Below are 24,476 nucleotides of genomic sequence, written 5' to 3' on the forward strand. Positions count from 1 at the left end.
TACATGGAGAAAGGTTATAGTCCTAAGCAAAGGTCTGACAATCTTTGATGTCCACACAGAGCAGGTAAGAACTGTGTGTGTACAGGGATGAAGGAAATTCAGTTCTTCAGAGGAAACAGGTAAAAATAGAACTTTCTTAAGTTTATTTGTCTTCGTTCTGAAGTTAAGATTATTACGGACTGTGAGCCTACACTTGTCAGAAAGCCTAGAAATTTTATATCTGAAGTCTTTGAAGTATCTGAATCACTGGGAGATTAAAGATCCATTGTAGCAATAGCATTATTTAGAAATGCTTCCTTTATGAAAGAAGTGAAATCTGACTTTTGTAGAACAAACAGTAAATGCAAAATCTCTCAGACACTTTCAAACCATACAATGTTGTCCTGATATCTTTTTCCTTTTCTACTTTTTTTCCCGACATGACAGCATGACTTTATTCTGTAAAAGATTGCTTTCGCCCTTTCCAAACAAATATTTAGTCAAATATGCAGCATCTTTCTGATGAACTATTTGATTATCTGACCAAAGTTTTGTTGATATGATATCTTAAATCCAATGGAATTCTTACATATTCACCAGCAATGTTTTGCTTAGATACAAGTGAAAACTTGAGGGAGTCTGGACAAATTCATGAAAGCAGAGCCAGTTGAGAATTGCCAAATACTCAGAAACCACATGTGGTTTAGAAAGTCCATGTGCAACACAAGCTGCTGCAGGCTTTGAAATATCAGCAAAAGCTTCCTCTCTTCTTGCAAACTTTCTATTCATCCACTTTTGTCCATCGTCAGCAGTAGATCTTAGCTTTCACTTGTGTGGCCAATTTAAGAGTTCTGTGGTATTTTTCTAAAAAGAGGAAGCCCTGCTTCCTTCCTTCTCCTCCAGAGCCCTAATCCAGCCTCGCCTTTTCTGATCCCCTCCTTTTTGAGCAGCTGCCCAAAACCTCAGTGCCCGTTTGCCCATCTGTGGCTGTAGAATTCGACTAGTCACCCCAACCTGCCTCCACTTACCTGCAACCTACTTCTGCCACATCCCCAAAACCCATTTTTACTGCAGATGTGCAGAGGAGTGCTGGTAACTGAGTAAATACTTCAATCACTTGAAGTGCTGCTGTAGAGTAGAAATAGGTGGGGGTTTTGTGTGTAGGTTTTGGGATGGGCGGGTGTTGGCTAGGTCTTTTTTAAGCTGCCAAAAGGTGTTTTAAGGTGCCAGAAGTTTATTTGGAGGCAGGAAGAATTTTTTGCTATCCAGCATTCTGTTTTCTGCTGTTGCTCTCAAATGAGTGAATAATAAATGAATACTTGTGAAACTCCTTGGCTGTGATCTGTCATGTAAGTTCCAATTGTTGTTGTTTGTATTTGTTCATGGTTAATATCAGTCTCCTTCTCCTGCTTCTTAGTTAATATAAAGTCTTTTAGTTTATGCTTGACTATGTAAATATGATGCATGTTCTAAATGCTGACATTGCCTTTGTCCATATGCTTTATGCTCCCTTTAGGAGAGAGGCTTTTACTGAGGCTCGTGGTGCAAGAAGAGGAGTGCAAAAAGTAATGGTTATTGTGACTGATGGGGAATCACACGACAACTACAGATTAAAAGAAGTGATTGATAATTGTGAAGATGAGAACATTCAGAGATTTGCTATTGCTGTAAGTGAAATCTAATGGGAAAATTCAGAATCTTTAAAGCACATTTCATCTTCCAAATGTAATTTCTATTTTAAAAGTTAATTTCACAGAATCTTTGTGCAAATATAATCATTTCAGAGAGGAAAAAAAGAAAGAAGCTGAAAAAACATTAAATATTTGCTTTCTGACTTTATAGCACATAAGAAAAAACAATCCATCTGTCTTCCTGGTGATGACAGGTGTGTGTGCATGTGAAGAAAAAGGAGAAAGAGTTTGAAGGGCAGTATAAAATCAGATCCTTTTCTTTAAAAGCATTGTTGAACACAGCGTGTTAGTTCAAATCTTCTAAGCAATTTCTACAGACACATTACCTACTTAAAAAAAAACCCAAAACCTAATGTAAACCATCAATAAAAACCAGGTTTATTATGGCTGTTCTGTGTGCTGGCATTCTAAAGTTGTCATTTTCATGTTCAGTAAACTTAGCCGCTAAATGAGAAGACGACTATGATGAAGCTTAACCTATATCAAGAAACATGGAAACATTAATGATAATTTTGGTGTGAGCTCTCTGTGTATTCTGTACTGAAATCATCTGTTTTCTCTCGTTAATTTTGAAGATATTTTGGATTGTTGCTTCTCTATTCCTACCTTTGTTTTGGCACAGTGAGGTGGTATGGAACGATACAACTTTGAGAAAGATGTTGTCTTTAATTTAAAGAAAGGCATAAAATAAAAGTTGAGTCCAGCAGCACACAAACACAAAAAGCTAGAGGTCATTAAAGAAAAAGTCATCCTTGAAGCTGCAATTAATTTTAGCAATAAAATCCCTGTCTAGAACCAAATTTGAATTGCTCCAGTGTCCAGGAACGCTAGAACATGGGAGTTTGTTTTTTATTTCCCTCTCAAAGCAAGTTAAGTGTATAGAGCACTTTTTTCTATGAAAAATACTTGTCTGGGAATTGGAGAAGTGTGTCAGTTCTGAGGCATCCTGAATTTTGACAGCAGTGGTGTTAAAACTGCAAACTAAATCTAAGGTCCTTTACTGTGATGGAGTTGTTAACACTGAATGCAAGTGTCATTGTTATGTATATTTATAAGGCAAATCTGCACACAAAAAGAATTATTCTATGCCCAATTAACTTGTCATTAATTGCTTAGATACCATGTTATGAGGAGAACTGGTGGCATCTATGCAGAAGTCAGTGCAATTGTGTATTCTGGTTTGACGGGTGTTGTATTGGTTTTTTTCTTAAATTAAGGCCTACTTCAACAAATCATAGAATCGTAGAATAAATCATTAGAATTTTGTGAAGAATGGGAAAAAAGACAGTTGAAGATAGCAGAGATTACACCATACTGTTGCTTTTTTTGCCATTGTCGGTATTTTCAGAAAAACAACTGAGTCCTCATACAGTTCTGTCTCATTGGAAATGAATGGTTTCAAATCAGTTCGAGGGAGGTTTTTACAAAGCAAATTGAGGTTAGATATAATTTCCCAATATTCTCGGACAACCTGCCTCAAAGGTATCTTTTAAAACAGGTTATAAAATTTTTCCTTGACTTCTGTTTTTTTTTTAATTCTCATTAGATTCTTGGCAGCTACAGCAGAGGAAATTTAAGTACTGAGAAATTTGTAGAGGAAATAAAATCAATTGCCAGTAAGCCCACTGAAAAGCATTTCTTCAATGTCTCAGATGAATTAGCTCTTGTAACAATTGTTGAAGCACTTGGAGAGAGAATATTTGCCCTGGAAGGTATGACATTATTTAAAAATTTACTTCATGCCTGTTTTACAACTGAAGCAAATAGAAGACCACCTGCTTTTATCTTCCTTTGCAATGTATGCTGCATAAAATGTATTATGCAGGGGTTTTTTTCATGCCGATCATAAAAATATTTTACAATGGACATCAAAAACATAGATAATGATGTGGAATATATTCAGATGTGTTAGAGCCTATGGAGACAATAACCTAAAAGGATAAGTAACCATTACTGTTTCAGCTGGGGTAAACATGAGTGCCTTCCATTAGGTAAAAAAGCATTGCTAGACCATATCCTGATTACTCCATGATTATGTATTGATCTGCCTATAGCTTTAGGTTCTCTTTTTGGTTAGTCATTAATTACAGCATATTACTTCGCTATACAAGTTAACATGGACTTGGTGTATAGAGTTGACAAGATATATTTTTCATTTGGAAATGTTCACAATACTCAGATTTTAGCACAGAAAAGTCATTCTCTCATAATGTCTGTTTATGTTCTCCATCCAAATTAAGCAACTCTGTCCAAATCTCTGTTTGTTTCAAGCACACAGTGATAATAGAAGACTGAGTTTATTACTTATAAATTATTCTGCCCAACTCTGAATGGATTCATGTCATACAAAGAAAACATCCATTTGGACTTATTTTTTTCAACATCTCAACTTTCCAAGTAGCTAGAATAGTGTAGTTTACAGCTGGAACAAAAGATAATGTTGACTTGAATGTCCATAAATAGTACAAATATGAGAGAGTATTTTAAAGTTTTTTAAATCGGAGCTATATTTAGTTGGTTTTTTTTAATGTATTCATTTAGCTTGATCAAATATTACTATTTCCAGCTGATTATTACTAAATATTTTTTCCAGTTTATATGTTCTTATGTTTTTAATTTCTAGAATATTTTGTTTTCTCACTTTTGAAAAAAAATAATTTGAGGAGAACTTAATCTCACTAAAGCCCAAAGTTTAGCCTACTTAAGCTCATTGAGTACTTCAAAGTTCATTGAATGGGAGGCTCTTGTGTCAAGTTCCTGTTTACACTTTCAATGGAAAAATAGTTATTCAAACAGAAATTGAAAACTTAGTCTTCAATTTGTGCTGTGTACTTCTAGAAAAGTGAGAAAAATCGTCTTTTATTAGTAGAATAAAATCTGTTAGTTACACCTGTTAAACATAATCAATATAAAATAAGAAGTTAATCAACTGCTAGTCATGACAACAGACAAAGGATATAAGACCTAACATGACTGAGTTTCTTGATGTCTGTATACTCAAATTCAAGGTTTCATGCCATAGCTGAATCGTTTGAACAGCCAGATGCCACTGGAAGAGACAGTCTCACTTTGTCACAGTCCACCTTGTCCCTTTCAGCATTCAGTAGCCTTTAGGTAGTGCCTGTCTGTCACATGAAACCCCAGCCTCCAAACAGTGGAGTAAATTGTTCTGTCTTGATCTCCCTGCTGGTGGGGAATGCTTTGTATCATGAGCTCTAACCCTTCCATTGACTTTAGTAATTCATTCCTCTATTCATAAGAAAAAATTACAAAACATTTGATCAAACAAGTTCTGTAGCTTAATAAAATAGCCAAGCAAATGTAGTTATGTTGATGGTGGTGAAACTAACCGTTTGATTAAATTGTATAAATGTTATCTGTTTATATGATAGTCAGCTCTGGAACTGACTAATCCTCATCATCATGTCCTTCAGTATTTTGGTACTTTAAGCATATTGTACTGCTTTAAGTATCAACAAGATCTGCAGTACTCCTTGAATTCAGCTTTAATTTTCTGCAAAAGATACACCAACAAATATATATTTTTTGGATATTATTACTTTTTATTTAACATAAACCTATTATAAACTGTTAGGGTATTTGTACCTTGATATATTTGCCTTATTTTCAATTTTTATTTTGTATACACTTGGCTGTATTACAAAAAAGATATATTTGAAACAAAAAATCTGGAAAATTCTTTTCATCCCCACCATGTGATGAGCTAGGTAATTTCACCACTCCCAAAAGGCTTCTTGATTTCCAGATTTTCCGTAAGAACTCAGAGATGCACTAAGATTTTCATATAAGACACCTGTGATATGAGACAAGAAATGTCACCTCCTCCACCTGTGACAGTCACAGAAATCCCATAATGTAGTTGCAAGGGAATCAGAATACAAACTGAAAATGTGATCTTAGCTTTTTGTCAAAACATAGCAAGACTGAGTTGCTCCAATGGGTTAGAGCTAGAATATGACTGCTAAATCATTTTCTGTTGATTCTTCAGGCATGGTTTCCTGTCCCCTCCCAAAGCATTTCAGGAGCTATTCTAGATTTGCTACTACGTCCATGGATGCATTTTTGTAGTGAGGGAGAAAAGCAGATTAATTTTGTCCCACCCATCTTTCTGGTGATCATCCAGTTTATTGGAAGTGTGCAATGTGAAAAGATTAATTAACCCCATACGTTGTAGCTGAATTAACTTCTGTGCATAACATGGGCGTCACAGAAACCTTAATTCTTGAAATTCTAAATCTGAATCTGTTTAAATTCTCAATCAAAATAGCTTCTTGCTAGTATAGTAATACATTTGATTTTTTTTCTTGGATTTGTTGTTTTCTTTTTGGTTTTGGCCTTTAAAAAAAATGCAAAGGAAAATTGAAAGAGAGTTGAAAAATCAAATCCAACAAAAACGCACACTTGACAGCCAGTGGATTTTTACACATAATCTTTTTCATATGCCTCTGTGTTTCATGGCATGGACTTCTGGTTTTAACGGCAATTTTATGTTTTTTCCAACCCGTAGGCAGGCACAAATGTTTTTTCACAAAATATCCTTTGTAGGATGCTTGGCAGTTTGAAACTCAATGGAAAGTTAGACTGAGGGCCGTTATCTAAGCAGCATTCAGAGCTGCACACACCAACAGTAACAGCATTGTCCTCTGCCTCAGACTGAGAGAGTCCTGTCTTTCTCAGCTCATTAAGGAGCATCCTTTATTGCATGAAAATATTGATATCAGCAAATGTGCAACTTAAGAGTTTTATGCTTAAAAAGGACGTTTTCAGACTTAGCAAAGCAGTTACATCTTGTGAAACATGATGGCCTATGTTTGTGTGTCAAACATTTAGTGTTTGAGAGCCTGTCTCCTTCCTCTGACTGGCTATAAATCCCAACGATTAGCAGAGACATCAGGGGGAAACCTCTGTGGTTTAGTTGCTGAGTATCAAAAGTTCAGTATCATTTAATAGTCCAGATGCCTGAAATTCATGCACCCATGGCTTGCTATGCCTCAGTTTCATTCACACAGTTGGAGGTTCACTTCAGCACTCAGCTGGTAGGAAATTGTGAATTCTTCCTGGAGAAGACTCAGAGCAGATTTCATAGTTCCCCTCTACTGCCCGTTACCGTATCTTGCTCTCAAGGGGGAATCAACATGCAGAAAATGGTTACCTTACTTGGCCACTTAAGGGGGGAAAATAGTCCCTGATTATTGCTTTTAAGTAGAGGAAGGGGCAGACCTTTCTCTGTCTTGATGATATTTCAAGTGTAGCTGGGAGCAAAGCAGCCCATCAGAGCTTAATAAGTAGCATATGACTACCTGACAAGATACTGAAACTAGTACTAAGTCACCTGATACCTTTTTTATTCAAAGTCACTTAAGAGAATCAGGAAGATTTTCATGTAACTTTCTGGGCAGGATTATGGTTCCCAAGACCTTCCCTGAGGCTTTTGAATCTTGGACAGCTGAGATTTTTCTATGGTTTTTTTTTTTTTTTGCAAAGGTTCACACAAACATCAAGTGTTTTTCATTTAAAGTTCCTCCAGCTGCCTACGATTTTTAGTTGCTTGAATACAAGGCTGGGATTACATGGCTGGTGTTTTATTGTTCACTTAGCTCAAGTGGAAAATGGCTTAACCATATTAATCAAACATTCCAAACATATTTGCCATCAGCCAGAGGTCAAATCTGGTCAGTTTTAGCGCAGAAATATTTGTTAGACAAGTTCTGAGACATGATCTTAAAATGGAAACTCTTGTACTTAATGGTAGTATTCAACACAGGTCTTAATTTCTGTATTTGTTATAAAAATCTACAGCAAACTATATTCACTGAATATTCTAGTTAATTATACTATCCTTTACTGTCATATGAGCATTTTCATTGCACTATTCAGATACTTTTTCAGCCTGAAACTAATTTATTTTTTAAATTTAATTTTTTGTGTTTAATAGCAACAACAGACCAGCAGGCTGCCTCATTTGAAATGGAAATGTCTCAAGCTGGTTTCAGTGCTCATTATTCTCAGGTAAACAAACTGAAAATAGTTCTTTTATAAAGCAGATTTTTGTTGGTGGTGGCATGTATTTGGAATGAGTGTTTCAGAATTCTTTGTACAGTCCTCTTTGCTGTTGGAAGTCAGAGTTTCCTGTAATCCGGTTGGTTTTTTGCAAAATGTATGTAAAGAATGATTATAAACAATGAAAGCTTGAGACAATAACTACCTTCTTCACATGAACTCTAAATGTAATGCTCCCATAGCAGTTTCTCTCAGGAGAATAGTCTATAATATGTTAAGAAAGACAGAGAAAGACTTTTTACCAGGGCCTATAGTGACAGGACAAGGGGCAACAGTTTTAAACTGAAAGAGGATAGATTTAGATTGGATATAAGGAAGAAATTCTTCACTGTGAGGCTGGTGAGGCACTGGAACAGGTTGCCCAGAGAAGTGGTAGATGCTCCCTCCCTAGAAGTGTTCAAAGTCAGGTTGGATGGGGCTTTGAGCAACGTTGTCTAGTGCAACATGTCCCTGCCCATGGCAGGGGCATTGGACTAGATGATCTTTCAAGGTCTTTTCCAACCCAAACCAGTCTATGATTCTATGAACTCTTAAACTGTTGTCTCTAAATATTAAGGTATAAATTGATACTGCATTTTATTGGTGAAATTGAGACAGAATATATATAACAAGGATATTTCTGTTATGGATATGATCTGCATTATTAATTGCACAACATATTCTGTTAACACATTGGATATCTCAGTTCTTGAAGGGAAAATATTTATTAAACTGGGATGCAAAAATCCCTGGAGATTTGTATTAGCAGAAAATCACTCCCTATGTATTTTATTTATTCTTGAAAAATAAAGAAGTACCCGTTGTGATGATCTGCTCAGTGTACACAAATAAAATCAAAATTTAACATAAGAGCAAAAGAACTGTGAAGAGTTAAGCTTTAAAGATACAAAAAAGTAGTCACAGTGGAAAAGAGCACAATAGGAGAGTAACTGAACTGAACAAATAACAAGCAACCAAGAGAAACTCACATACATAGGAAAACTTTCAACATGGCTTTGTATACAGCTCAGCATATCACTGGTAAAAAAGAGAATAAAAGACCTTCAGTATGATTTAACATGAATACTTTATTGCAGAAGTACTCTCCATTTTTACTCTCTGTACTACACTACACATGGTGGTTCAGAATGTGGATCATACCTTAGAAACAAGTATTATCCTGATAGGGAGTACAAGGATTATTTAGAAGATTATCTATTTGGTAGAGCGTATTCTTGAAGTTTGCAAGCAATTGACCTGCTATCATCAGAACCCCACTTCAGAAGTGTCTTTAGTCCTTGGTGCATTGACAGACTCGGGGTCTCTAGTGTCTGTCTTATCTAGAAGGCTATGTTCATGCCTTTAGGTAAGAAAGGTCAGCAAACCACTTCTCATTGACAAAAAGCTCTTGCGCAATATAGAAGACTTACAGATTCAACAGGGAAAGGTTCAAGTTTCTGAAAGTTTGTCAGGGAAATGCGTTTAAGTGTTGTATTCTCTAATTAGCTTTGCTAAATCCCTTTTGTCTTTCTATTTGGCCTGGAATCGTGGGCTGAAGTTGTAGAAGCTGTGTTTCATTCTGCTGCTTTTCCTGAATGGCTCTTCTTTTTAATTCTTTTTTTTTTTTTTTTTCTGTTGCATGAATTTTTAACAAAAAATGGGAGACATACTATGGTTGTAAGGGACATACTACAATAAGAAAAGCAGGGCTAAATATGTAATTATACGGTAAGCATTACCCAAATGTGAGCGTCATGATCAATGAACATCTAAAGATGGTTCACATAGAGAACAGGCATTTTGTTTTGTTCTTCATAAGGATTGGATCATGCTTGGAGCAGTTGGAGCCTATGACTGGAATGGCACAGTGCTCATGGTGAAGGACAGTGGTATTTCAATGCCGACTAATGAAACTTTTCGTGACAGGCTTTCAGAAAAAAATGAACCCCTTGCAGCCTATCTAGGTAAGAGAAAAAGCCCATCTTAGAACACTTTTTGACAAATGCTACAAGACCTCTCTCAGATCTCATTCACAAAGAGTATCTTACAGAATATAATCTTATATTTCAGGAGCCTGGGAAAATTTATAGTGTATGGACATGTCTACTGTGTGATTTTCTTGGTCTTGTAAAAAAAAACCTACTACTTCTACAATCAAAAAACTAGTCCAAACACTTACGGATCTAAGTATATCTAGACTTTCCCAACAGAGATGTCTAATCTGTTCAGAGAAGATTTTGCAGATTCCTCTAGTATTCTTACCAAGTTTCTCTATGCCTTGATAGTCAAAAAGTTTTATACAATATGAATTCTAAATCATTGCTTAAAATTAAGCTAATTTCTGTTACTTAATGGACAAGAACAACAGTTTACCACTATCTTTTTTATAATAATGTTTTGCGTATTGGCAGGCTATTGTTTTCCTCTCAGCCTTTTCTACCAAAAGGCATCAGTGGCCTTGCTCTCTCCTCTAGGTCTTAATTTCTACACCTTATGGTTGTGTTTGCTCTGTTATCTCATTTAAGCCACATTTTCATTGATGAAGAGTCAACAGTAGAATAATTTCTTTTTTTTTCCTTAAGTACACTGTTTATCTTCTTTGCAGAATGCCATTAGCTACTTTTTTTATATCTCAAACTTGGTAAAGTCATTTTAAATTTAGATCCTATCCTCCATAATAATTGCAATCCTGCCACAGTTTTGATTCATCTGCAAATTTCTTAAGTCTTCCTTCACCCAAGTTGTTAAATTGTTGTTAATATTAAACATAGCTAGGTTCAAAATGCCCGCAGAATCTCATTTGGAAGACTCTATCAGTTTGACAGTGAACCAGTGACAACTGTTCTTTGAAAGTATTTTTTCAACCAGCTATTCACGAGTTATTTCATCAGTACTATCATATTTTTACACTGTGTGACAAAGGCAAAGTGAACATGACTCACCAGCCTGTGAGTAAGTTTAATAACACAGTTGTGCGTATGACTCTGAGACTGTAGGCAAATACACATCCAGCCCTTTTAATTAACTCTGCTATTATTCTCTAGCATATGTAGGGCTAAACATCTAGTTGTAGAATCACAGCAAGTATTTCTGATGCATTCTGCATTTACTGTGTCTTGACTTCTTTTCTGCTTCCTAGGATACACTGTAAATTCAGCACTGACACCTGGAGGCATACTGTACATAGCAGGACAGCCACGATACAATCACACTGGTCAAGTTATCATTTATAAAATGGAAGGAAAAGAGGTACAAGTACTTCAGAGGTTAAATGGAGAACAAGTAAGTATGCATACATGATTAACATACGAGAGGACTATGGCATTAGAAATAGAAATAATGATTTCAAATGAGAATTCTGCATCAGAAGAGCAAATGAAACTGGGAGATTTAAGCAAGATCAGAAGGAAAGGTTAGGTAGATGCTCTGATATAGTAAGTGATGGAAAGTGGACTCTACAGTAATGAGACCCTTGGAAATTTTGTCTTTGAGGGTTAACATTCACCAGTGTCAAAGTGGTTGTGGCCATCTCTGTACTTGCAATTTTCTGTGTCTGTTGAGTGGAAAGGGTATGTCACTGGCAGGAAATGAGTGTGACAAGCAGCGTTCTGTGCAACACCATCAGCTAGGATAGCATGAAATATTGAATAGCTGCTTGTTATATTGAGTAGAAGCTCACCGACAGCAGGAAAAAAACGGCATGTAATCACATAATTAAAGGTAGTAGTATAATATGCACATGAGAATTGAAAGTCCTGCCTACTCAGGTCTCCTCAGCCTGCAGTATAAGCTTCTTTCAGAATTCAGGTCCCCTAATTTTCACTTATAACTCATGTCTGCAACTCAGCTAATCCATCAATCCTTTTAGAGTCAATGAAGGAAATTAGGCATTTTTAAGGGTTGAAGGATCTGGCCTACTTGAAGCATCTTCTGTGAGATGAGATGCATCTTGCAGTAGAAGAGACTGCTGCTCATGTTGTGTGTAAAGGCAAAGCAGGGTGTCTAGCTTAGCTGTGAAGTGAATGTGATCACATATATCCTATGCCTTGTACCCAGTCTATGAATAGCTCTTTGTGTAGATCTTGTTCTTCTGCATTTAGTTTCAACTTGGGAATTTTGAAGACTGCCTGCACAGTGTTGTCTCAGAGCTTTTGTCCAGCATCCTACCTTTTTCCCCTGTCAAGCCTAAGACCATTGATTTTGCTCCTTTTATGTATGATTGTTGGGACTGAAGAGAAAGCAATCTTCCCAAGACACTTCTATTCAAATGCTGGTTTAGGAGGTCCTACTCCCCTTAGCAGGTAGAAGCCACCATTTGTACCTTTCAGACTCAGGAGAGTTGAAAGTTGAATGGACCATTCTGAAATTAAAAAATCTGAGAACAAACCCTGAAACAGAAAACAAGCTTCAAAGGCAAACAGACTATAAAGATCTTCTAGGTAGCAAAGAAAATTTCTACTTAATGGTTAACATTTCGTGTTGTTGTAAAACAAGTCTCTGTATGGGAAACGTTGCATGATGTTGCTGACTCTGTCTCTGATTTATACCTTATATTTTCCTGCAGATTGGGTCATACTTTGGGGGTGTTATTACCACAATCGACATTGATAGGGACTCATTTACCGACCTTCTTCTTGTTGGAGCCCCTATGTATATGGGAACTGAGAAAGAGGAGCAAGGGAAAGTATATGTTTATGGTCTGAACAAGGTAAGGATGATGTTTATCAACCAGAAGCAGAACATGCTCCTTACTATCTTCATATCCTTATTTTAAAGAAATATGGTAATTTGAGATTGGGAAGACTGTTGAGAGCTGTTGAAAACAGAGAAACATGATTTTTGACAATTGAGAGTATAATACAGATTATTTTTGAAAACTTTCTTCTCAAACTCTTGTTTTCTCACCTTTTTTTTCTAACAGAATGTATTACATAGATAAGCACTATGTCCTGTAATCTGCAATATGGCATAGATGCAAATTTAGAGGATTAATTTTCCATCACCTTTTTTTTTTGCTTTCACAGATCAGGGAGCAGTAGGGCTCATCCATCCTAAAAGTGTGTGCTCCGGTATCCTTGTGACTTGCTTGCCAGCCTAGAGCTAAACGCCATATATCCAACAGCTTTTAAACAGGTCATGACTAGGTTGAGGAATATACCAGCTACACCTCAGCTTAATTTGATAAGTCTCTCCTTCCAATGTCCAGGCATACTTCTTCTTTTTGTCTTCTTTTAGTCCAGTGCTATTGTGTATCACTGTAACAGTTACCAAAATATGTCCTAGCAATGATGGTCTCCTAAAATACTATTGCAGGAAAAGGACTTGAAGAGACTGGATCTATTTGACAAGGAACTCTTCCAGTTTCTACATGCATGTTGCTAATATCAGATTGCTGGTGAACAGGGTTGGCAAGAAAACAAGAATTCTGTGTCCTCCAGTAATGTGAGGGTTTGAAATGCGTCTGCCCTGTGCTTCCTTTTATCCATCTCCAAATAAAGGAGATGCAGCAACTGCTTGCTGCTGCTGGTCTCTAACATGGAACTCATGGGACCAATCTCTTGAAAAGACTGGTTACATACCATACTGTATGTGTGGGTTTGGTCTAGGATGCACACTGGGCCAGAAGAATATGTATGTTAGGCCATGGAGAATGTGTCTACTGAGGACAGAATTTAGTCTATGTAAAAGAAGTGCTGTCTTTCCTTCTGGAATAACAGTATTGCCATCTGTGTTTCATCAGAAACTTGGCTTACTTTTCAGATCAAGAGAATGCCTTTAGAACTCTTTACACGATCTTAAGAATGAAGTGGTTTACTTACAATAACACCCAAATAGTGTTACGGTACTATGTTTACCTGTGAACTTCTAACTCCAAGGAATATGCAGAAGCATCTAGATGCAAAAAGAGTGGGAGCAAGAATGTCTTTCCCACTCACTGCACAGAAAGAACACTTGAATTATAGTTGCAGAATCACAGTTTCTCCAGTGCACTCAATCACTAGCAATAGGATGTAATAGTTTCATTTAATTCATCAGTTTGTCTTCTGGACATGAGCTCTTAAAAGCCTGCATTGCTAAAATGTTGATGGAAATCCACAAACTCCAGATCTGTTTTTTCACAGACAAAGTTTGAATATCAGATGAGTCTCGAACCTATAAAGCAAACATGCTGTTCACCGTTAAAACAAGACACCTGCAAAGTTCTTAAGAATGAGCCTTGTGGTGCACGCTTTGGGACTGCAATTGCTGCAGTGAAGGATCTCAACCTTGATGGATATAATGACATTGTAATAGGTTCTCCCTTAGAGGATGATCATCGAGGAGCTGTTTATATTTATCATGGCTTTGGAAACACAATCAGTAAAAAATATTCGCAGGTATGAAGTAAAACTTTACAGATTGGCAGCTGCTGTAAGTGTGTGTAGCACAAATCCCCTGTTTTTCTGTGTCTTCCCAACATACTATCTAATTGTGACCTGTCATGAAGCTTCTTTTTTAAAGTGCTCTGTACTTTTAAACTCATACTGATTTAGTCAAATTTGACTCTAATATTGTTAGAGAATATGTTCACATGTTTTTATTAGAAACCTTCTGAAATGTTCTGTACAGCCAGAAAAGTAGATATTTTGCCATTCTGAAAATTTATAGTGTGTTCATCGCCGTGGTAACCATTTTAGGAATATTGTAATGAAAATTTAATATACTTAGTCTAAAAGCCATCTGCCAACAAATGCATCTTGAATGTTCTTATAAAATCCTTCAATATGCACTGCATAAACCTCTTAATGCTTTTCACAGCGTATTGCATCAGGTGGAGATGGGGAAAAAGTGAAATTTTTTGGCCAGTCTGTACATGGAGAAATGGATTTAAACGATGACGGGCTGATTGATGTCACCATTGGAGGCCTTGGTGGGGCTGCCCTCTTCTGGTACGGATGCTCGCAGCAGCTGTCAGGCCAGAAAATAACCATCTCTCTTGGGATACCACTGTAACTTGCATGCACTACTGTTTGGACTGTTGTGAGGACACTGCTGTCATCTCACGCTTTGGCACTGACTGTGAATCTTCATCTTTTCATGTCTCTCTGGAGAAATGAATATAGAACTTAATAGATAACAGTAATAAATATAGGAATGTTTTAGAAACCTTGTTAGCCCAGTATGAAGTATGGTCCTCCTAGACCATATTCAGAATAGCAACTGATTCCATTTGTGGCACTAAGTAAAATAGAAAAAAAAAAAAAAGTATTCTCTTTTTCATACTATATTGCATATTACCTTATTTGCAATATCAAGGACAGGTTCAAATGTAAAGTGGTCACTAAGAAAACTCATTTGACTTGATAATAAGAAAACTATAGTTTGACTCTCTATAGAAAATCTTGGAAAAATTTAATGAAACTTTCTGGTTAACAGTGAATTCATTCTCTTTACAAAAGAGCGTGATTCAGATGGCATAATGAGTAATATATTTTTTAAGACAGAAGAGAAAATACCAGTAAAATAAATAAACAAGGTAACATGTAATCCTTCATTTCTAAAGCACAACTAAAACTATTTCTCTCTCTGGTAAGATAATTGCTAAGCCAGCTCCTTGCTTTCCCTGTCCTGCTGTTCCACCTAACTCCCCTGCTAGGTGATCAAGTTTGTCAGGTCTTGCTACCATCCTCAAGCTGCCAGCTTATCTTCACCTTTATCTGGTAGTTTGTCTTTCTAAAAGCTGCGTGTGTGAATGCAATCAGATGCCCCTTCACTGCATTGTTTAGATCCCAAATCTGCAGAAAGCTATTTTGCCAGCTAAATTTTCTGCTGGTTTAGTATGCTGGCATACTCCATCTCGAGGCCAAAAGGGAACTGAGCAAAGGGAGAGGCAGGGATGCATTGCAGGGGCAGGAGCAAAGGGGAGTTAAAGTGAAGAAAATTGGTAGTGAATCTCAGCCTGTTTATCTACCCACAGCCTAAGAGATGGCATACTACCCTGCAGCTCATGTATAATAATAAGGTCATCTGTGGATACCCTCAACGATAGGTCTGGGCCTTCAGTCTCTTTTAAAATAGAAGTGGCTTTATAGAGTTGCTTAAATGCTTTTGAAAATATTTCCTTTCATCTGGTGTCTGTTCTGAAACAAGTACAGCACTGTGGATAAACCTGTGGCCATTTTCTCCATAATTTGTTGTGTAATAGTACTATGTTTAAAATGTATAGTTAATTACTTGTCTAGACCATCACATAGGTGTATTTTAATGTTGAATGTTGCACATTTTGTAAGTTAATTCTTAAGTTAAGAAAGCTACTGTTAACTGCTATTATTTCCAAAGCACTTTCTCTCTTTATGTTTTTGTTAAGGTCTCGTGATGTGGCTGAAGTAAATGTTTCCATGCAATTTACACCCAAAAGCATCAATATCCAACAACAAAATTGTCAGATAAATAAAAGAAAAACAATATGCATAAATGCCACAATTTGTTTTAAGACCAGACTAAAGTCAAAGGAAGATATATTTGAATCCAGTAAGTAGATAAGTACTAAGATGTGGAATCTTTACACTATAAAACTGCTATGCTCACATTCGTTTATTTCTCCAAGAATGGAATGCAGCTCTTCTAAATTCACTATTCAAAGTGTATTTGAGATACTTGGGGAAAAAACAATGTATAGAGGGAAATTGGTTCATAATATTGATCTCAAATTCCTTTGCAGGTCTGCAGTACTGGATTACTCTTGACTCACAAAGACAAATATCTCGAAGCTTGTTCACAGAAAGCCATGAGAGGAAAATGCAAAAAAATATGACTATCAAAGGGTCAGAATGTATTAAACATAACTTCTACATGTTGGCAAGTAAATCATTTAAAGTGTTTTTCTCGTGTTGACGTTATAATAACACAAATGTATGCCGTTAATTGTAAATTGAACAACAAAATCTGTGTCCAGAATTAATCTTAAGAAGTGTACATAAAATTTGTTTACTACTTAGGATTTATGTATTTGTATAGGTATATAGATATAAACTATTTACTTATATGTACAGTCTATTTATCTTTGTCTTTTTGTTTGTTTCTGTCTTAAGAAAGAGCATAACACACTAAGTGGAACCAAGCAGCTATCATGGTTAGTAGTTTAGGTGCATTCAAAACTCAGCAGAAGCATGTGAGCTGGAAATCTAGTTTGCATATTGGTGCAATTCCTCCTACCAAAATATAGTAAAAAACCCTCACAAATTAGGTTTGGGATAAAGAATACTTTTTCACTGCAAAACAGAAATATAATTAGCAACTGTAAGTATGAAATTGCTCAGAATGTAACTAATGTGCAGAGTGAATGGAGTTGTGTATTATAAGCTACCCACATTTAAAATGTTTAGTGACTTCACAGTTGTATCTTAAGTCAAAACTACTGATAAATGATACCCAGAATTTTCTTAAATATGCAATACATTTCCTAACAGCAGGCCTCAGTTTGACTTCACACAAGGTGATACTGCTCCTGTTCATCTTACTGATCCTTTAAGCACAACTAAAAGAGGAAAGTCTATGAGCTGACTGTTCTGAGACATTCCTAAATGAAACTGTGTTGGATATGCTCAGGCTATGTGACATTTTTACGATGAGATAACCTTAGTAGATATTTATAAGGATTGCCTTCCACATTAAATGCTTTATCATCAATTGCAAGCATTCAAATGCTTCTTTAGCAAGGATGGCGACAGTGTGACTGAAAAATATTTTACTTCAGCATTGTTAGAGTATTTTTAACCTCCTTAAATATTAAAGTGAATGTCCACAACAGCGATTTTGTTTTCTTTATGTTCTAGGATAAACCTGACTTTCAGGACTCTGTAAAGGTTTTGCTGGAGTTCAATTTTTCTGATCCAGAGAGTGGACCTGTTCTTGATAGCAACCTGCCAAATTCAATAGCTGAATATGTAAGCCAGCAAGATTCTGTATTAATATATTAATAACCAAAGTATTTAAGGTAGAATTCATAGCCCACACAAGAGCTGAAAGTATTTGTCCTCAGATTGGTTAAAGAGGAAGGGTTGTTGACCCTGTCCAGAAGACATTTCCTTTAAATGAGTCTTCAGGAGTTAAAAGCTTGATTCGCTGTGCTTAGGAACCAGCCCGGGATTTTAAAGCTGTCCAGAGTTAACTGAAGATAGAAAAGAGCACAAGCAATTTTATTGTCATTTTTTACATAGACAGAGCAGGGGAATGTTAGTCATTTACCTTGATGGTGCTTGGCATCATTCATACATCCACTATTACCTCTTTTTCTATCTAGATGAATCACTTAGAAGGGAATGAGTAGAAAGCTTATGCATCTGTGCATTTTACAGGATATTGGCACATTTAACTGATTAATATTAGGAAAGACTTCTTTGATTGTCAAACAGAAGACCTTGTATAAAATTAGAAAATTAATTAAAATGCAAGTATTTAATTTTAATAGTAAATGTAATAAAATTGAGAATAAAAATATTATTGTTGCAGATTCCTTTCACAAAAGATTGTGGAGCCAAAAATAAATGCATTTCAGATCTTGTTCTGAGTGTAAAAGCAAGCATAGCTGGAGACAGGTAACTACACTGGGTTTATTGTATCACTTTATATCTGTAAAAAATTTCTATGTAAATTATAAATTCTGTAATCTAATAAGATAATGCTGTAGCGTAATTTCCAAATCAGAAACAGTATAGTCTGGGCACTGAAAGAAGTTCCTCTTTATGTTAAAAACAGATTGAAAAGTTAAAGTGTCCAACATTCTTAATTTATTTTACAGCTCTTCTCCATTCATTGTAAAGTCACGCAATGATAAGTTCACCATCCAGCTCTCTGTGAAGAACAAAAAAGACAGTGCCTATAATACCAGGGTTTTGGTTCAGTATTCTCCAAATATTATTTTTGCTGGCATTGAGGTAGGAATTTTTTATATCATCGCATTTATCATAACCTATATTGCTAGAAAGGTTAGAGGAAGCCTTTTTATTAAGCCCGAATTTCACTGCTCTGGCATCATCTCACTGGGTTAGAAGAGATTCCCTGGGAGTGCTGTCCTCGTTTGTCCCTCTGAAAGAGGGCATTTATTTTGACCTGCCTGGACTCTTGTCTAGCCTCCAATAACTACCAACGCAAGTTTCACAATGACAATTAGACAGTAAGTGCCTGCATCTTAGATGAACGTCAGCACCATGAATCACCTGTACATATGTAGAGCCAGAAATGCCTCATCATTCATCAGTATAGGTCCTAAGCCTCTAGAATTCTTTTCCACGAGTATAGAAAAAGCACTGGCTTGGTAGGGTGGCATAGATCAGTGCCTGCCTCATCGCTACCTCAGACAGCATTTCCAAAGTACCTGTTCTTTCTACCTGCCTCAGCAGGTTTGCTACGAGTCCACCTCAGTTCAGATGGGAAACACTAGAAGTTTGTTTTCTATCAACAGTCTTAATATTGCACATTAGGAGAAGTCAAGGATCCATAGCACTGTTGCTGACCCTGTGGCAATAATTTATGGAGTATGAATATCACTTTTATTGCCAAGTTAGGAACACATTTGCAAAATTACATGTAAAAAAAGTCTGTACTTACACATATGTTCATCTGCTAGACCCCATGACTAGTTTGCATGATGCTGAGTTTGTATGTAATTGCTAATGTTCCAAACACTTTCACTGGAAGGGAATAATGGCTACTAATTGATGAAGATGTCCATAGGTGGAAATTTTTGTGCAGAAGTTCTGGTTCCTATTTTTGTTCCAGTTCATTTAAGACTTTGACTCTTGCAATGTTTTGATGATGAAAAGCAATTCAACAGGCCCTTGATGCTTAGTCAAAATTTAAAAAGAGTTTGCATGCGGTTGTGATTTCACTTTCTTTTTCCTTTAGGATATACAGAAAGATAGTTGTGAATCGAATCACAACATCACCTGTAAAGTGGGATACCCATTTCTAAAACCTGCAGAAGAGGTAAAAAGTCCCCCTGCATGCAAATTCTCCTTGCTCCATGTTGTTCTAAGGCCAGGGAAGTCCCCATCACCTCTGAATTTCTTTTCTCTTGTGTTCACCCCAAAACCTGTCCATGCGTGTTTCCCAAGCTATCCTTCACATAAACTGCACTGAGCCAGATAGGAAAACGTCAGATCTTCAGTACCTCGGCAGTCAGCTGTGGTTATGTGAGGAGGTAATAGGTGCATATTGCCATGCTTGACTGTCAGAAGGGAAGTGGGACATGTAGCCAGAAGGGTCTGCCTCCAGGTGTATAGGATATTGCTTAGGATATACTGATAAGACATTAGATACTGTGGCTTTCCACAGGTTGGACCCTATGACTTTAGTTATTTTGTACATAAAATTGAGCCAGTTGGTTGAAAAGAGAATAAGCTGGTATGTGGCAATGCTAACCTGGATCTGCCAAAGCCAAGGCATCAAGACTTCACCTCTGTTCAGTGCCAAGTGAGAGGCCTTTCCAGCCAGCGTTAAAATTCATCTCCAGCTTCAACAGCTCCAGTGTTAAGTCTGTATCTCCTGCTGGAATACAGACTGAGCTTTAGCTAAACTAAGCCTTTGAAAATATGCACCTAAGCCTCAATTACATAGTTCTGATACTGAATTGGGAAATCTCAAATTGCATGCAAATAAGACCAACTGTCTTTCCTGGCAGGTTCTTGTCTGTTCCTCTGTCACATCAGGTCTGTGTTCCACATGGAGGATCAGGAGAGATGTCCTTTTACATGGCCTCCCACACACACGTTCCAGCTTGTGTCTTGGACTTGTAGTCAGCTGTTACTTTTTTGCAGCCAAATAAGCATACTACCAAATGCCAGTGTCCACAATGCTCCATTCACAGCTTTACTGGATTTTTCACATTTTTCTTTCATGTTTTAATTGTTGATTTGTCTGTAGCTATAGATCCATAAATTTAAAAATTTCATATTCTCCTTTGGATTCAGAAATCAATTAATCTCTGATTCACTGGTAAGCATCCCTAATGCATTCCATTTTAAAGCCTCTTCCTGGCTCTTTTTTGGTTTTTTTAAAGAAATATCTAAGGCAACTTTCTCTGGATCACTTTGTAGTAAAGATTTTTACACATTAAAGCAAAAATAGGTATCTGAGCTGAAAAATCCTGTACTGCAATAAATAGTAAAACTTTTGCTTTACATAAAATTACCCTTAAGTGTCAGGATATGAAGAGGGACATGTTTGGGACAGTGTTCCCAAATTTTGTGTAGTGGCAAATTGTGATAGATTTGCCTTAGTTATAATGAGTAGGGAACTTTTGTGAGACCTAGTAGTCATTTATTTACATTTTAAACATTTCTATTTGGTATTCTAGGTGTTTCACTATATATTAAGTGAGATTCCAGCAGCCTTCTATAGACAGCTCATCTCCACTGTAATTGGCAGGCTTTGAAGCTTTGTTTCTTCCTCATTAGAGAAAAAAAAAAAAAAAGGTTTTGATAAATTGCTTGCAAGACTAGTTGGTTTCTATTAAGAATTATTTAGCTATGTATTTCTAATATGGTATACAATAGGTTTTAATGAGGCTTGTCAGTTCTGAAAATTCGAGGCTTCTGTTTAATAAGTGATAACTGTTAGATTTCCTTCTTGTTTGGGACAAATTCAAAATGGTGGATTCATTCATAGAAAAGTGTTAAAATGTGAATAAGGATTGCATAGATAAAAGTAGCAAAAATTTGCTCATTTTTCAGCAGACCAAATCTTATTAGTGTGCTTTTATTCCTTTTTTTTTTCCTTTTAAAATGTGTAATGTGTATCTCTAAACAGATTTCCTTCAAAATATCATTCCAATTCAACGCATCCTATCTCCTGGAAAATGCTACTGTTCATGTATATGCGACAAGGTTAGTTGCAATCATTACTCGTTTACCTTCTGATTTTTTTTTCTCAGAAAGCTCTGCAGCTTTGTGTTTCACAGTAAAACAGCAATGAAGTTTCTGAACTCAGAAGTCGTGAAACAGTCTATAGAGCTGGAAGCTTTACAGATATACTCGATCTAGCAGTGGGCTGAGTGGACGAAATAAATAGCTGTTTGTCTCTAGAGCCTGAGAGTCACAAATGAGTCATAATTTCCAGTTTTACCTTCAGAAAAGGTTTATTCTCTTACAAAATTAGTGCATACTTCAACATGCTAAGTGAAAAGTTCTGGCCTTCAAAGATCAAAAGCATTGCAGAAGTTGTCGGTGATAGAGTAAAGGAATGCACTTGCCCTTAGTGTTTGCTGTCCCTGCAAAATCCAGGGATGGTGTGAAAGTACTGGCCCTTACTTGGTCCATTTTCATCCAATCAACTTCAGTCTGTAATTTTAACAAAAATGTGTTTCTGAGCTGGGACTGGTGCAGGACTTAACTTTTTAGTTACTGGAAATAGTATTTTGAATTTATTTTTAGTAGATAGTAAATAACTGGAAATAAGTAGTGTGTTTTCATACCCAGAGCTGTAGGTGTTTCAGTTTCTTAAGATCCCTCCCCATCTAGTTGTCATGTTGTGTCTGCACAGTCTGATCTGAGTGACATATATTGTTTTATTTTAGTGACAGTGAAGAGCCACCTGAGACCTTGAGTGACAACAGAGGACACGTTACAATTCCAGTAAAATATGAAGTAGGATTAATATTTGTAAGGTATTGGTGCTTCTCTGTACTTTATTTGCTAGCACAGTAAATAGCAGGCGTTCAAAGAAAATATAGTATTGTTTTGTTGCTGAGCTGTGCTCAGTATCTACAGATGACAGCTTCTAGGTTCATGGACAGGAAGCACAGGCTTCATTGAAAAAAGCAGTTACATGAAATAATGGAGCAATTACTGTCCCTATTTTACTGTATCTCTGTTTTATCGTTTTAAATTTGACCTTCAGTTTGTAAGTACAACAGCAGCTTTTGTTGATTCTTGTACTTTGCTCTATTTATTCAAAGATGTTTCAGGTACATAAGAAAGCAAAATGCTTCCAGCTTCCTCATGGCCATCAGTTTGTATCACTGTAATATTGCATGGTGTGGTGTTTGATTTCCAGCTTCAAAAGGTAGCCTTAATTTTAGGTTCTTAGGGGTTTGTTTTTATCAATTCAGACATAAACTTTAATGTAGGTCTTGTAGTACACTTTCTTTTCAGAAATAGCTAGAATTCAGTTAAATTCCATCTCTGAAAAACATTATATATAATATTAGTACATACATTGCAGTCAAATTGAGTCAAATTCATTTTGGACGCATTTCATGGTTCAAATCCAGCCTTTGTTGTCCCATAGGGAGTAAGGTTGAATTTAGAACATGCTGGGTTTGTTCTTTTTTTACTTGGTTCTGTCTTTTATAGGACCCTGCCTTTTTCACATGGCAATACTCAGGATAAGGGACTCCACAGCTAGAATCAGAAGACCTTGATGTAATGTTTTTGGGAACAATATTTGCTCATTTTTTAGCTTTATCTGAACTACACAATTAAAATGTACATAATAAAAAGTGAGTACTACTCAGAAAATGGATGAGTTGAACTTCAGTGGAAATAGCAGTGCACCCTTAATTGCAAGACTAGTCCTGGAGGATTCATGAAATAAAGAAAAGACTTATATTATTAACTGCTAGACTCTTTATGAAGTTTGTGTGCTTATTCTTTTTTGTGTGGTTTTTTTTTTTTTTTTTTTACCCACAGTGTTTTCAAAGAGCACCATGTTATAATTGCAGCAAATGATACCATTCCTACTGCTATTAACACAACAGACCAGATTGGGGATGAAGTTACTCTACATTATAGGGTAAGAAACAATTAAAACTACAACATAGATACTAGCGTCATCTTTTTTTTTTTTTTCATTTGGTTTGAATTGCTTAATGTAATAGCTTATTACTTAAATAGCAGCTATGTGGTATGTTAAAGATTCTACATGGGTATCTTGTGTTTAACATCTTTTTTTTTTCTTGTTTGCTTTGGAGTAAGGCGACTCAGAAGTTCTCAGAGTGGTCCATCCCTGCAGAGTAGTTCTGATGGGGTTTAGAGCTGCTACGCTCAGCAGGGGAAAGAGAGCATGCCCTGGTAAATGAGAACTTGATCTATGTTCATTGCAGTTTAGAACAGATATTTCCAGAATTCCAGTGAGCTTTGAAAAAGTCAAATGCCATGCTCCAACAATGTTATCTTCCTAATGGAATGAATACTGCAAACTAAAATAACTTGGAAAAGATATTTCATGGAGCCTCAAGCTGCAGTAGGACTGAATTTAGTTATCCTGAAAGTATCCTTGTTTGCCAATGTCAGCTCCAAAGCTGAGCAAGGGTCCCATATAGAAAGTATAAAAATCTCTGAATCAACTTCTGTCTGTAAAAAATAGGCCATGGGAAAATTCTTGCTCTCACTAAACAGCAATGGGAAAGGGTTTTTTTCTAATTTTTAGCCTACCTGCAGTGTTTTACTCAGCTACTTTTTTTAGTCTAAAAGTTCAAATCCGGTAATCTCAAAGCTTTTCTGGATGTTTAAGACATTAATCTCATTTCAAGGCCTTTGCTTTCTGAATGTAAATCTGGAGGACTACAGAGCACACCATTTACGATCTCGTAAGCAAAACTCGTCTCTGCAAGTAGCTTATCAAAAATGAGTAGCCAGAAGAAAAAAGTTAAACAGGTTCTTGAGTATTTATTAAGATCGTCCATTTCAGAGACAGGATCACCAATTCCCCTGCCAGCAAATCCAATTCTAGTCATTTTCTCCATCCTTGGCCGCAGCAGGCCTGATC

At 36.4% G+C, this 24,476-nt stretch overlaps 1 protein-coding gene across 1 annotated transcript in view; it reads left to right on the top strand.

Annotated features, from left to right (window-relative positions):
• ITGA1 (integrin, alpha 1) overlaps nt 1–24,476 on the top strand; it is a 43,333-nt gene that overhangs the window by 11,660 nt on the left and 7,197 nt on the right. Inside the window, exons 7-23 of the mRNA XM_009710605.1 lie at nt 1,496–1,646; nt 3,217–3,382; nt 7,627–7,700; nt 9,550–9,694; nt 10,870–11,012; nt 12,295–12,438; nt 13,853–14,107; nt 14,529–14,659; nt 16,078–16,241; nt 16,432–16,568; nt 17,546–17,656; nt 18,222–18,307; nt 18,511–18,646; nt 19,617–19,697; nt 21,519–21,595; nt 22,285–22,374; nt 23,399–23,501. Of these exons, the coding sequence (XP_009708907.1) occupies nt 1,496–1,646; nt 3,217–3,382; nt 7,627–7,700; nt 9,550–9,694; nt 10,870–11,012; nt 12,295–12,438; nt 13,853–14,107; nt 14,529–14,659; nt 16,078–16,241; nt 16,432–16,568; nt 17,546–17,656; nt 18,222–18,307; nt 18,511–18,646; nt 19,617–19,697; nt 21,519–21,595; nt 22,285–22,374; nt 23,399–23,501 (2,194 nt within the window). The remainder of the gene's footprint in view (nt 1–1,495; nt 1,647–3,216; nt 3,383–7,626; nt 7,701–9,549; nt 9,695–10,869; nt 11,013–12,294; nt 12,439–13,852; nt 14,108–14,528; nt 14,660–16,077; nt 16,242–16,431; nt 16,569–17,545; nt 17,657–18,221; nt 18,308–18,510; nt 18,647–19,616; nt 19,698–21,518; nt 21,596–22,284; nt 22,375–23,398; nt 23,502–24,476) is intronic.

Source organism: Cariama cristata, unplaced genomic scaffold (assembly GCF_000690535.1).
Source record: "Cariama cristata isolate BGI_N322 unplaced genomic scaffold, ASM69053v1 scaffold13571, whole genome shotgun sequence".
In the NCBI taxonomy this organism is placed as follows: Eukaryota; Metazoa; Chordata; class Aves; order Cariamiformes; family Cariamidae; genus Cariama; species Cariama cristata.